Source organism: Medicago truncatula, chromosome 4 (genome assembly GCF_003473485.1).
Source record: "Medicago truncatula cultivar Jemalong A17 chromosome 4, MtrunA17r5.0-ANR, whole genome shotgun sequence".
NCBI classification, from domain to species: Eukaryota; Viridiplantae; Streptophyta; class Magnoliopsida; order Fabales; family Fabaceae; genus Medicago; species Medicago truncatula.
The window spans coordinates 5,526,820-5,541,846 of record NC_053045.1 but is presented as its reverse complement, the minus strand read 5'-3'; the positions used below and the strand labels follow the sequence as shown (position 1 = coordinate 5,541,846).

Sequence of the window (15,027 nt, the reverse complement as noted above, 5' to 3'; positions counted from 1 at the left end):
TGAAAAATTTTCAGGTGAGGTTTAGCATGAGAAAACTACTTTTTTTTCATCATGGGAAAGTTAGTTTTCGACCATTAGATCAAATCAAGAACACATCTTTATCATACTCCTTCATCACTAGATTTTCTTCTTTTGTTTTCAACCTCACAACTATCAACCAAGACGGTTATTATTCCCAAGGCTAAAATATGTTTTTGGTCCCTGCAAATATGGCGAGTTAGGCTTTCAGAAAAGCTTGTCAAACCTAATAGGTTGGCCTATTAATACTTATTTATTAAAAAATGTTTTTTTTTATATTAAAATAATTGCTTACATTAAAAATATAAGCACATTTTTCTCTATCTATTAGTCCCTTAATAGACTTTGTTGTTATAGGCTTTTAAGTAGGCTTTAATCTAGTTAAAATTTACCTGTATTGAAATAAGTTTTTAAGTAGGCTTTAAGGCTTGTTTAGCCTATTTAGTAGGCCAAATGCACTATTTGATGACCTTAATGTAAAGTAGGTCTGTAAGTAGGCTTTCAGGTCGTTCCAGGCTTTTAAATAGGCTTGGCCAGGCTCAGGCTTGTAAAAAATTTTGTAGGCCAGGCTCAGGTCTATCAAAGCCTGGCCTGACCTAGCCTATTCCCACCCCTACCGACAGTCTAGATTTTATATGGTTAAAAACAGGATCCCAAAAAGACAACTTACGCCGAGTTTCCACCAATAGGCAATCCCAAATAGAAGAAAGACACTTTTCCCATTTTACAATTCAAAAGCGACGCCGCCTCAGTCAACCACGAATCAGAGATATTAACACCCACCAACATGCTTTTATGAAAATTTACTTTTAACCCAAACACCACCTAAAAAAGGACTAGAATAGCCCGCAATGCACGAGCGTTAGCTCAACTCTTTTCACTTAAAAGTAACGTATCAGCTGCAAACTGAAGGTGAGATACAACCACCAAATTACTCGACCCCACACTATAACCACGAAACAAAGCTGACCCAACCATTGCCTTCATCATAATGTTCAACCTCGGCTGCTATTAAAAACAAAAAGGGTGAAAGCGGATCACCTTGACGCAACCCTCTACCTAGAGGAAATTCATCTGTATGGCTACCATTAACAAGAACAGAAGTTGTAGCCATCGTTACACATTCCTTGATCCACTTTCTCCATAAAGTCGGAAAACACATTTTATCCATCACCGAATCAAGATACTCCCAGTCAACTGAATCATATGTTTTCTCAAACTCTACCTTAAACAACATCAACTCTTTCTTAGTCTTATGAGTTTCATCAACAACCTCATTCGCAATCAGAATTCCATCAAGTATTTGTCTATTTTTAACAAAGGCAGACTAACTAAATTCAAAATTATTTAATTGTTCTTAATCTTTTAAAATTTCGAATTTTTTTTTTTCAAACATTGTTTACTTGCACAAAAATGAGTTTAAAATTTGAATTTTAGGTCTAAATTTTTATTCTTTTTATCTTAAACTCTTGACTATTAAACATACTAGTATTTAGTTCATTCAATGTTAACAAATTATAATCTTTTATAAGTGATTTTTTTTAAAATGTTTTAAACATGTTTGAAAAAAATTGTTTAAAAATTTAAAATTTTAAAAATAATTAAACAAATTTAAATTAACAGGAATTAAAAGAGCATGCCGAAATTTTTGTAGGGTCATAAACATGGCTTTTTTTTTGGACTAAAAACAAATTTCTCTATATTTACATTGATAAAAAAGAGTTATTTAACTTTATTTATTTATTTACCATCCAATACATTATTATGAGTAATACCCATATATTCATGGATATAGATGCTTTTGTCTCCACTCACCGACTTCCCAATCACACATGCATAACATGACAGTGAAATTTGATAAGACAAGGAAAACATGTCAGTTTTTTAAAGTTATTGATAATAATATCTTTTAACAATTATAGTAGTATGTGCAATAATATTGTGATAATTGAATTTCTGAAATAGAAAAAAGTATATGCTATTTAAGCATATAGTATATCTCAATAAAAAGTGAGTATAATCTCTATATCACCCAATATTACGTATAACAATGACATTCTATAGAGCCTAAAATAAATAAAAAGCAAGAGCGATATAATTAACATTTTTTTGTATGGATAGACAAAATTTTAATTATTATTAGAAACTCATATGCATTGAAGAAAGAGTTGCGGTTCGAATCCACATACACATTATTCAATCTAAAAAGTGAGTGAGATATAATTGTCGTATTTATTTTATAGATAGATAAAATTATAATTACCATTGAAAACTCATATACATCAATGAAATCATCATTTTTACCATCATTTATACAAAGAGCAACGCAATCAAATATTAAAAATCATCTTTCAACTTAATCAAATATTATGAACTTTAATTTAGCCATAAAATAAAACAATGTCAAATTTCTTAAAGAATTTTACCGTCTAAATGTTAAATCGATTTAAAGGATTAATATTCGTAGTTAGACGCAAAGATACCATCTCAACAACAACGTGGTTTTTTTGTATAAATACCTCGTATGCAACAAGATTGCTTCCATTTAACACAGAGCCAACTCGCTCTCACTCACCCAGCAACAATACTTTCACTGAGTCAACAACTCGTTCTTCATTTTTCAGTAGGGTTTTTCTCTATCCCCTCTTCTCTCTCTAAATTCAGTTATAGAGAGAGAGACCTTTCTAGAGAGAGAAAATGGACGCACACGCAGTGCATTTGGCTATGGCGGCACTGTTCGGAGCTTCAATCGTCGCCGTATCGGCGTACTACATGCACCGCAAGACGTTGACAGAGTTACTTGAGTTCGCGCGTACGGTTGAGCCTGAAGGCGACTCCGATGGTGGTGAGAGGCGGCGCGGTGGTTCTAAGAGAAGGAACGGTGGTGGTGGTGGTTATCGGCGTGGTTCAGGTTCGTTGCCGGATGTTACGGCGATTGCTGGTGGTGTTGAGGGAAATGGATTGATGCATGATGAAGGGATTCCGGTTGGGTTGCCAAGGTTGCAAACACTCCGTGAAGGTATTGTTTGGGATTTTTTTTGGGTGATGAAATGTGTTGTGTTGTTGATTAATTGAGTTTAGCTATGATTTGGTTATTTATTGGTGTTTAATGGTTTAATAGTGTGTTAATCTGTTCTTGATCAGTTTCAGTAGCTTTGATTCTTGATGAGTTTATGCAGCTTTGATTGTGTTTAATTGATATTGTGGATAATCATGGTTAATTAAAGTCGATGCTGCCTCAATCAAGGTCATCTTATGGTTTGCATTATCTTGCCGCGAGCTCAGATTGCGGTCACAGACCTTTTTGAAGTCAATTCTCAGTGAATTGGAAGGGATTGTTGCTCCCTTGATTGTGTTTTTTTTCCTCGCATACACGCAAGTACACATGATATTATAGTACATTAGTGTGTGTTATAAAATAAGTATTGTCTGAAAAATTTACATGATATTGGAAAAGATTATAAACACTAATTTGAATTCATATATTTAGTTGATAGTGGAAAATGGATGTCTTAGAGAGAAGAAAGTAATTGGGAATAAACTGAAACATCAGAATAATCATAAGACTGAAAAAGATTATTCCATTTCAATAATTTCTCTTGGTGGATCAATCTTTCTGGACCACATTTCTCTGCCAATCCAGCTGGAATTCAACTATACGGCTATTGGATAGATCATTGTTTTCTTTTAGCACACTATGGTTTTTACGCTATGCCTCAATGTCCGTAGAATTAAAATATACGCCTAATTTTTTTGTGTTTTAACTGTGAGGGTGGTAGGATAAAAATGTAGTAGAGTAGCATCAACATATGGTTATGGAATAAAGGGTGGGAGAAGGATTGAAAAACATGTTTGTTAGATTACTGCCACCTTTGCCTTATACTATGCATCTTTACTGGATACAATTTCTGTGTAAATGTATGAGCTGTCTTACTGAAAGTGCTAATCTCAGTACTTGTCCTGACTAAGATATGTATGTTACAGGAAAATCTGCAAACAATGGTTCATTTAAGAGAAATATTATAAGACCAACTTCTCCCAAGTCTCCTGTTGCAAGTGCCAGTGCCTTTGAAAGTGTAGAGGGATCAGACGATGAAGATAATTTGACAGACACCAAACATGATACAACATATCTGCATACAAATGGAAATGTAGTAAGTCTGTAATTCACCCGTTAAATGAATGATGTTTACCATTCATTTGATATTCTATATTTAAAGAAAGCTTACTCGTGATATGATAAGCAACTGTTACAATCTTTCTTTCTCCCATCTTTTTGAATGCCTCCCCTGCCCTTCCTCCTCCCCTAGGCTTGCAATTTTAGCATTTTTCTCTTAATATTTAGCCATGCTTCGATAATCACATAATGCAATTTTATCTATTCGTGGAAGTGTACAATTTGAATTATCTTTGATATTGAATTTGAAATCACCTGTGTGCAGGGTGGAGAAGGTAAAAATCCATACGAGACTTTGCCCAATCATGTCAATACTAATGGAGAGCAGATGGCAATCACTGCTTCAAGTATGATCCGTTCTCATAGTATTTCTGGTGATCTGCATGGTGTGCAGCCTGATCCAATAGCAGCTGACATTCTGAGGAAAGAGCCAGAACAAGAAATTTTTGCTCGATTGAGAATTACTCCTATGGGTATGAACTGTCAGATAATAGTCATTCTCTTGAAATCCACTTCCTCCGAACAATTATTTGCTAAAAACATTTGCAATTCTAGAAAAATCATTTAGCAAACACTAATTTTAATATTTTCTGTTCAGAGGCTCCATCACCCGATGAAATTGAATCCTATGTGATTCTTCAAGAATGCCTTGAAATGAGGAAAAGATATATTTTTAAAGAAGCAGTTGCTCCGTGGGAGAAAGAAGTTATATCTGATCCCAGTACTCCAAAACCTAACCTAGAGCCATTCTTTTACGCACCTGAAGGAAAGTCTGATGTGAGTTATTTTTATTTATATATTTTTATATTTTCACCTGGTAAAAGTTTAATCTCCTCATTTTATTTTTCCTGTAACTAAACGAGTATTATTTCTGTTGCGCCACAGCATTATTTTGAAATGCAGGATGGAGTTATTCATGTATATCCAAACAAAAACTGTAAGTTAATGTAGATCGAGTTTCTTAATTTTGAAGTTACCCTTGTAGCTGGGTTTTTTATGCATGTTTGCCTATTACTTGCAGCCAATGAAGAGCTTTTTCCTGTTGCCGATGCAACTACATTTTTCACCGACCTTCATCAGATACTTCGAGTTATAGCAGCAGGAAATATCAGAACTTTATGCCACCACAGGCTAAATCTTCTAGAACAAGTAAATACATGTCTAAATTAATGAATATAAGAATTACTCTGCAGCCTATCTTTGTGTTCGAGTTACAGATGAACTTGTGTGTGTATTCAGAAATTCAATCTTCATTTGATGCTCAATGCGGATAGGGAATTTCTCGCCCAGAAAAGTGCTCCACATCGAGACTTCTATAATGTTAGAAAAGTGGATACACATGTCCACCACTCAGCATGCATGAATCAGAAACATCTTTTGAGATTCATAAAGTCAAAGCTGAGGAAAGAGCCCGATGAGGTGATTGTTTAAAACTCCTTGTCCCTGTGCTATACCATACTTAGCAGCAACTTTTTTTATTTATCACAAATCACTTGTTTTGTAAGATGCATAAATACACACTCAAAATGATTACATCCTATGTTTAAGTGAAAAAGTAAATATGATATGCAGTGCTCTATGATCTTTATGTTACAGATTACTTGAACAATGTCTTAGGAACTGACATGAATTGAATACTAATGTATATTTTAACATTCTTCAGGTTGTAATATTTCGAGACGGAACATATCTGACGTTGAGAGAGGTTTTTGAGAGTCTAGATTTAACTGGGTAACGGACTTCTATAATTTAAGTTGTTGATATAATTGTGATTGAAATTTGTTGGAAATAAATTTCATTATTAATCTTGTTTTTGAATTTCTTTTAACAGCTACGATCTCAACGTTGACCTTTTGGACGTTCACGCTGACAAGAGTACATTTCACCGCTTTGATAAGTTCAATCTTAAATACAATCCCTGTGGTCAAAGTAGGCTTAGGGAGATATTCTTGAAGCAGGATAATCTCATTCAAGGTAATTTTTTTTTTCTTTCGTAATGACACATATGAAGTCATCACAATTGACAATTGCGTGCTTGCTTTTTACTACAACCAATGTGGCAAAAATAATGTCGCACAAATAAAAAAAATCACATAAAGTATAGTAAATATATTGTTGCAGTTCAGTGATGATGACCGAAAATATGATGGAAGTTTGTATGTGTCATGAAATGGTGAACTAGTGATAGAAGTTGCATTTGTTGCACTCATATGTTATTGAGATACCAGGGATTAATAGCTGAGTGAGTGAAATGGTTATATAAGTTTTATTTGATGCAATTAATAAGTGATAGATTCAACTTTCAACCTAAAACGTGTATTTGAGTTGCAAAAAGTCATGAAGAATAAACATCAAACTTTTTGACAGTGTGTCAAGAGCATGTTGACGATGTATCAGGAGTATCGGAATTTATTGAATTTATGTTTCGCATGACCCAATTTGGAGGCATTTTCATAATGTAGCCTTCATCAATATCATAACATCTTGGGTTGCATTATATTTGTAGACAATCGCCATTTTTTATAGTCAAAATTATAGACTTGGGTTTAGAAGAAGAAAGGGAGATAACAGAGATTAGTTACCCTATAATAGGATGTACTTGATGTTGTGTTGGATGTGCTACAAAATACAAAAAAGTGATTGCTATATATACTTGTACTAGACTTGTTGGGATTGTTTGATTTTCTAAAATAAAGGATTGAGCAGTACAAAATTCTGGTCTATGTTTGATTTAGAAATGGTCATAGGATAGAACAAACCCGGCCATGATTTCTCGCAAAATTTTCTATTTTGTAATTTTATTTTCTTACAATGGACAACATAGTTTCAAAGTTTGCAGACAACAATAGTTAATGTTTCACTTGCCGACTTACAAAAACACTTCCCTTCCTCTCTTTCTTTGGAGTTGTGTCATGAGGTAGATTGGACAACTTGTGTGTCGTCTTGTAATAGTTTTTTTTTTATTTTCTTAAAGTTTCAAAGTTCAAACCCTATGTTTCCACTTGTTGACATGAAATAGATGAAAATAAATCGGCTTAATTGTTTGTAGTCTGTTAAATCAGTGATTTTGGTCCCAAATGTTTTGATATATGACTTACTGGTAAGAAAAAGCCACAAGTATGGTCATTGTTGGAAAGAGAACATGATTAACACTAGTTGGTTTGAGGGTGGAGATTAGGATTAATTTATTAGGGTTTGTAGACCAGTGGTTTGTATCTGTAGTCTGATAAATGGGTGATTTTTGTGGGGAGTTTGGGTAGCTCAACTGGTTTGAGCCAAGGGAAAAGGAGTTGGAGGTCCTGGGTATTATTACCGGTTAATGAATTAGAAGATGAAGCAGATGTGGGAAAGACTTGAAAAACAGAGCTATCTATTATATAAATGTATTAGTGCTAATTTTGGAGATTACTGTGTCCAGTTATGTTAACCTTTTCAATTTCGCTCACATTGATAGGTCGTTTCCTTGGTGAGCTTACAAAGCAAGTATTTTCTGATCTTGAAGCCAGTAAATATCAGGTGATATACAAAATCACTATCTATACCTTTTTTAATCATTTCAGAAAATATAATGTTATTGCTATTTTACTCAAGTAAATAGAACACTTTTTTTTCCCATCTCTCCTTTTTATGTCATGATCTTCTGTATGTGTGCTTCTTAGCTTTTGGCATTAACCATAAACATGGACTAGTTTATCATTAATATTTTACTCGAGTTAATGCCTCCAACTTGTTTGTGGTTGTGACGCCAGATGCATGCATTCTTTATTTAAATTCAATTCAAGGCAAATGGTCGTATAATTTTATTTGTGGGTGTCTATTAATTTTAAAACACACTTTTCATTAAATTCCATTACAGAAATACCTACTAAAATTGACTGTTTTTTTTTTTTTTTTTTTTGAATTGTTATTGGCGATACCTTTCTTTAGCATCAGCATTTGTGCTCATAACACTTGTTACAATATTCTTTAGATAGACTCCGAAACATTTGAAATTGTTTTTTAAGTTCATATTCATCTTTTGCTTTGTTTGTACAACTATAAAGGATTGAATTTGGCATTCATTTATGTGTGTATCTATCTAAAACATTTCCCACTTCCCTTTCTAATGGTACAAATCTTGGTTTTTGTGAATAGTATTTTACCATATATTGACATTAATTTTTGTATACTTATAACTAGATTGTTATTTACTCATGTATTTTGTACCTAATTCATTCACAGATGGCTGAATATAGAATATCAATATATGGTAGGAAGCAAAGTGAGTGGGACCAGCTAGCCAGTTGGATAGTGAATAATGATTTGTACAGTGAGAATGTTGTTTGGTTGATTCAGGTATTCTCTAATTATTTTCTTAAATTAGTGATTAGTTATTGATAAAAAAAAAAGTTAGTGATTAGTTTTATTTGTTATATTGGTATAATAAGTTTATCGTCAATTTCACACTTGCATAAATTAGTAATCTCTATAGTTGTCAATTTCACAGTTTTTAGCTTCATATTACAATCGGTGGATTTCTGCTCACGTTTTGTTTAAGATTTTAAGGTTAAACATTAATCCGATTCCATAAATCATTCTGTTGATGTTCCTTTTAATAGTAGAAGTATCTGGTAGTATTTCAGGAACTTTTTTCCATTTATGGTTTAGTTTGTTCACAAGATTTTATAGCTTTGACAATTGATGCTAGTTCTTATAAAATCTGTCTTGCAGCTTCCAAGATTGTATAATATATACAAAGACATGGGAATTGTGACCTCATTCCAGAACATGCTTGACAATATCTTCATTCCACTTTTTGAGGTTACTGTTGACCCTGATTCACATCCTCAGCTGCATGTTTTCTTGAAACAGGTCTGGTATTCATCTACATATTTTTCAGTTAACTTCCATTTTGTTTGCTCTATAGTGTGTCGGCAGTTTGGCTCCCCAACAATAAATATTTTGAAATGACCCATCATTTCATTCTTTGCATCAAAGATAATGCTCCGATAGGGATCAATTTGATGTTGATCAGTTTGATATTTTGATGCAAAAGGTTGAAAATGAAGGCCCATTTTGTTGTTTTTATCTTTCGAGGATCAAACTAATAACACAATTTTTGAAGTAATGAAATAGTGTTGACTCTATGTTTTAGTTTAGAGTTGTGTTATTTGAACAACCATTTGTTGGACAACTTATGGGGCAACCATATATTTAGTAAGAAAAGTAGATAGGTATTGACACGAAAACCAAAACAATAGAGAGAGAAAGTAAAAACATAATGTGAGTATGAGAGAGAAAGTTGTCACAAATGTTGTCATAAAATGGTTGCACAAATATCATTTCTCTTTAGTTTATACTGTATAAATTCTGTCTTTATGGCTAATTGTATTGACTGCTAATTGTAGAACTGTTTTATTATCTACACTTATGAAATATCTAAAAGAGTGTAAATAACTACAACTATGCTGTGGGTAAATAAGTTTTCTTATGCAGTATCAATTACTGTCATCTAGCAGGCTTGTGAAGTATTAAACATCTAGCTGTTATTTGCTTTCATTTTTAAGGTTGTTGGCTTGGATTTGGTGGATGATGAAAGCAAACCTGAAAGACGACCAACAAAACACATGCCTACACCTGCTCAATGGACGAATGTATTCAATCCGGCATTTTCATACTATGTGTATTACTGTTACGCAAATCTGTACACCTTAAACAAGGTATGTAATTTTTCACCAGCATGGCTCTAAATTGCTGCCAGAGTTTTGGTTGTTTAAGCTGCACTTGCATATACCCTCGGTCATACTAACTTATGATAGCAGTCATTTTGATTTGACTGTTAATATAGTCCATGCATTTTTCCCCGTAGGAACCATTAAGTACTAAACTACCTTAAATATGTATTTTAAGATTTTTATGCCTATAACTTCTTGAATATTTGAACATTTTTTTTGTTTTGACACACTGAACTTGTCCTAATATAAATATTTCTCAGCTTCGTGAATCAAAGGGAATGACTACAATCAAATTCCGTCCTCATGCTGGAGAGGTATATATATTGGACTATATTTTCTACGTCAATTAATTTTGGTATGGTAATCTGATCCTTCATATTGACTCTAGGCTGGTGATATTGACCACCTTGCTGCTACCTTCCTTACTGCTCATAACATCGCGCATGGAATTAACTTGAGAAAATCACCCGTGCTTCAATATTTATATTATTTGGCCCAGGTATGGCTCTTCTATTAATCGATTATTACTTGGCTATGATAAATAAAACAACTACTTAATTTTGGTGGGTACTTTTTTACAGATTGGACTTGCAATGTCTCCCCTGAGCAATAACTCTCTATTTTTAGACTACCATCGAAATCCTCTACCTGTGTTCTTCTTAAGGGGATTGAATGTATCACTTTCTACTGATGATCCACTCCAAATCCACCTAACAAAGGAACCGTTGGTTGAAGAGTATAGTATAGCTGCTTCTGTAAGATCTCTCTGTCTCTGTACCGGCACTTTTGTGTTCTTTCAATAGACAATTCTTACGTTTTAGGCACATTTTTCCTTTACAGGTGTGGAAGTTGAGCTCATGTGATTTATGCGAGATTGCGCGTAATTCAGTTTATCAATCAGGTTTCTCGCATGCTTTAAAGGTACATTTCTTATTCCGACTCATGTGAAGGAAATTCCTTGCCACCATGACATTCTTTATGTTTGATGAGTATGACCTAATTCACAATGTCAATATTTAGTATGATTATCTTAAAATAATTTAATTCCATTAATGTTCAATATTTATTTTGGGGTAGGGACCCAACTCTTCCACCACTGCCAACAAACAAGGCAAACTTATAACCCCTTCTTTTATTTGCCGTATGAAGCGTTACAACTTCAACTATAGTTCACTATCCAATTTTCACCCCCTCAAATTGAAGGTGATGTGCAAATTGGTCCAGAGCTGAAAAATATAGACCACTACCCCTAAACTTTCTAAAATGTTGGTCGTTCCAATGAATTTTTTTTCAAAATTAACAAAATCTTCTGATGCCCTGATCAAGAGGTCATCCTTTGTATAACATTGTTGATGGAGAAAGTTCAATTTACTACTTTAGGCCGTATTGAATTTAGTTTCTAGTTTCAAGAAACTAAAAAATATGACAATTTATGTTAGTCTGGTGGAAAATTATATGGAAGTATCAAAATGCACACTTCAGTTTCTGAAGAGCCTAAGTGCACACAACGGCACAACCCTAAGCTGGAGGGGTCAACTTGGACTTTCACTTGTATGTGATTAAAATGAAACAATAGTTTCTGAATCCACACCGAGTTATTGCATGAATCATGTTTCCATTGGAGTGCTAGCATAACATGAAATGCTGTAATGATTATGATGGTATATCTTTATAGAAATGTGAATCTTATGCTATTTAAAAGTTATAGTTGTGAAGTTTACTGCATTGTTCTCAACTGATAATTTTCTTGTTTCAGTCACATTGGATTGGTAAGGAATACTACAAGAGAGGGCCAAATGGAAATGACATTCACAGAACAAACGTTCCTCACATTCGGTTGGAATTCCGTGACACGGTATGAATTAATTAATGCTTACACTATTATATAGGTTTTTCTTTGTTGTTAATTTCTCATGTAACACTGAATTTAATAAACTATGCTTGATTAATTTATATGTACGAGTTAAATATGCTATGTAAACAAGTTAGGACTGCCAAGGTATTATTGGAAAATAAAATTATTACCTTTCATTAAATTAGCTAAATTATTTGAAGAAATTATGATGCCTCCTTTATTTGTGTTTTATTACTATAGTTTCCTTCCATTCTATTGAGGTCCTTATAGGTTCACAATTCTTACTATTAATGTTTTGGTCCCTATTAAGAGTAACATCCTTCTAACAGTCCCTCAAGCACCAATGCAATAATATGTTAAACTGTAAGGGCCGATCCTTGTAAAACAGACAATTATAACTTTGATTGACAGAAACTATTAAGTACTAAATTCTGAATGAGTGTAAAAATATACGAACCAATATTTTAATGGTAGAAACTAGATTCTAAAAAAAGAAGTTAGTACTAAGGAGCCAAAATCTAATGTGAACTTTTAAATAGATTTCTTGAGTGTTGATAAGGGGAATAACACAACGAATTGCTGTCTTTGCAGATTTGGAGAGAGGAGATGCAACAGGTTTATTTGGGAAAATTCATTATTCCTTACGAAATAGAGAAATAATGTGGCAGAGGTCTGTGTTTCATACATGCGCAATGGAGGCTGTGTCATAGGTTCTACTTCCTTACTTCCTGTTCTTCCTTTTTCATAGTGTGTGACCTGCAGATTTTGGCTGTTTTCATATTGCAATTTGACGATTCTCGATCTGTTCCAAAGTTGACTGAATGTGTGTTGTTCACTTGTATAGGGAGAAAGTGAATTCTTCAAAACCCATTCAACATCAAGAGATATCCTTAGGCTGAAGATGTTATTACAGTGGGTCAGTGATATGAACCAGATATATAATATAAATAATAACTGAAGATCACTGAGCAAGGTTTACAGCTGAATATCATTGAGCTTGAGCAATAGAGCTTGAGAAGGTGCTTCTTTAATTTAGGCTAGAGTTAAAGATGAGGGTTGGTAATAATTGCAGCAATTGTTAATGCATGTGGATGTTAGAAATAAAAGTCAATATAATCCTTTGAAGGGGGAGATTCTCTCACAATTTTGATTCCTAATGCTTGTTAGTTGGAAGCAGATGGATCTTGTAAGAAATTTTATTTATTTTATTGTGTACTTCAGTACTTGTTCGTAGATGTGAGAGACTGTTTTACGATCTTCGAAATTAGAATGCCGAAAAAACATGGCTTGTTGTGGAATTAAAAGTTGTCTCAATTCATTTGATCATTTAAATGACCAACATGTAATGATTTGATCTTCGAACTTTGAATAAAACTAAAAGGGTTGTGAAGTATTGCTATGGTTTCTTTTTACTAGAGTTTTGTTGTGATAAAACTATTTAAATGAAATATGAAAAATGACGATAAACTCTTGTTTGTTTGGATTAATACGTGATATTTTTTCGATTAACTTGTATTTCTAATCAAAATGAACTGGTTATTTTGATACGAATTTAGCCAATTTGAGCTTTGCTCTATACCGCTTTTCTCCTTTTACAAATCATCGAGCATGACTTGCTACATCAGTTGTCCGTTTATCTGAGCTTTTGAATACTGCTGACATTTTAAGAAAAATACAAGAGGCTATGAATTTCAGATTCTTTCAACAGAAAAAAGTGGCTGTGAGATAAACTTTCTCATCTCGTTTGTGAAGCTATTGATGATAGTGTGTGGAAAGCTCCCAAGGCTGGTATAAATGGTCCCATTATTTCTCACCTTATGTTTGCAGATGATTTGTTATTTTGTTGCTATTTGGACATGACAAATGCAGTGAAAGTCAGTAATGAATATTTTTCTCCAAGAACGTAGCTAGAGACATAAGAGCTTCTTTGGTGCAATTATCTGGTTTTAGGGAGACTAAAGAGGTCAGATTTGCAATATTTGATAGATCATATTTGAAATAAGCTTGCATCTTGGAAGACGAATCAATTGTCTTTTGTCGGGAGAGTGACCTTAGCAAGTTCATACTGCAAGCCCTATTTATCCCATGTTGACTATGGCAATCCAAAAAGCTTGTTTAAACGAGATTCAAAGAATTCAACGCTCTTTTATTTTGGGTGATTCGGAAGCTGGAAGGAAATTTCATGCTGTGAATTGGATGCAAGTGATGAAACCTAAGAAATTCAGGGGTCTTGGGTTGAGAAAGTTGGAGGTTAAAAATGACTCTTGTCTTTTGAAGCTTGGGTGGGAGTCCCGAGCAATGATGCTAAGTTATGGTGTGCTGTGCTAAGAGATAAGTATGAAAGGGGAAACAAGGATGGGAATGTGCTGATGCTAAACCTACTGATTCAAGTCTTTGGAGATCCTTGGTTATGTTTTGGCCTGACTCTAAAAGTTTGAAGTTTCGATTGTTGGCAATGGTGAAAAGGGTTAATGCGTGGACTAGCAATTGGATTGATACCAATCTTTGTGTCGCTGATTTGAGGTTAGTATTCCGAATGTTTTGAGCAATGCTAGAGTTGTTGATCTAGTTGATGCTAATGGAGAGTAGAATTTGCATATTATGAATGATTGGTTGCCTCAGAACATTGGTGCCGCCTAGTCGAAATGGAGAGGACGATTTGAGATGTTGGCCGGGTGATATGAAAGGTGAAGTCATAGTTTCTGCAGCTTACCAGTTACCGTATAGTACCAATTTCATCAATAATAATGAGATTTGGAATCAAATTTGGAGGTTGCGGCTGCAAGAAAGATTCAAGTTTTTTATTTGGATTGTTTTGCACGAAAGATTAATGACCAATTTCCAAAAAAGTAAAATGAAAATTGGTCTTTTTTAGTGTGGACCTGATGCATAGGATTGAGCTAAACATGATTAACTGCTGCAAGTATTATTTTGAGAAAATTACTCTTCTCACTTGTGAAATTATTCATTCCCTTATATCAGAGGCAGTTAACTGTTGTTGTCATTTATAAGATCGGTTGAACTGACTTAAAAGCGATTGAACCAATCTTAAAAATGTCAGTGCCGCTGAAAAATGTCGAGCGAAAATTAATTGCTCATTCAATCTGTCCAAAAAAACATTCAGTCAAAATAAAATCTGTCCAAAAAACATACATAAAGACAAAACCTCCTAGCCATTTATTACAAAAAACTGAAACACACAACACAACAAGACACACTTCTATCATTGGTTACCAATATTCCTACGACAATCTAGTTTTGAG

General features: G+C 33.8%; 1 protein-coding gene across 1 annotated transcript; it reads left to right on the top strand.

The window, feature by feature from the left end:
- Positions 1-2,715: 2,715 nt before the first annotated feature.
- Positions 2,716-13,157, top strand: LOC11411569 (AMP deaminase). Its single transcript, XM_003604676.3, has 20 exons — positions 2,716-3,037; positions 4,003-4,172; positions 4,461-4,668; positions 4,794-4,972; positions 5,081-5,132; positions 5,217-5,344; positions 5,435-5,614; positions 5,859-5,926; positions 6,027-6,169; positions 7,650-7,711; positions 8,417-8,530; positions 8,906-9,046; positions 9,742-9,894; positions 10,170-10,223; positions 10,298-10,408; positions 10,491-10,664; positions 10,750-10,830; positions 11,666-11,764; positions 12,356-12,474; positions 12,609-13,157. The coding sequence occupies exons 1-19, from the start codon at positions 2,716-2,718 to the stop codon at positions 12,422-12,424; spliced, it is 2,508 nt and encodes an 835-aa protein (XP_003604724.1). The 3' UTR covers positions 12,425-12,474; positions 12,609-13,157.
- The last annotated feature ends 1,870 nt before the right edge of the window (positions 13,158-15,027 follow it).

Excerpts from the sequence above, each read along its gene's own strand:
- LOC11411569 (XM_003604676.3), top strand. The coding sequence starts at position 2,716 with ATGGACGCACACGCAGTGCATTTGGCTATGGCGGCACTGTTCGGAGCT. Across the intron at positions 4,669-4,793 it reads ATTGAGAATTACTCCTATGG|AGGCTCCATCACCCGATGAA; the intron begins GTATGAACTGTC and ends TTTTCTGTTCAG. Across the intron at positions 9,047-9,741 it reads TGCATGTTTTCTTGAAACAG|GTTGTTGGCTTGGATTTGGT; the intron begins GTCTGGTATTCA and ends TTCATTTTTAAG.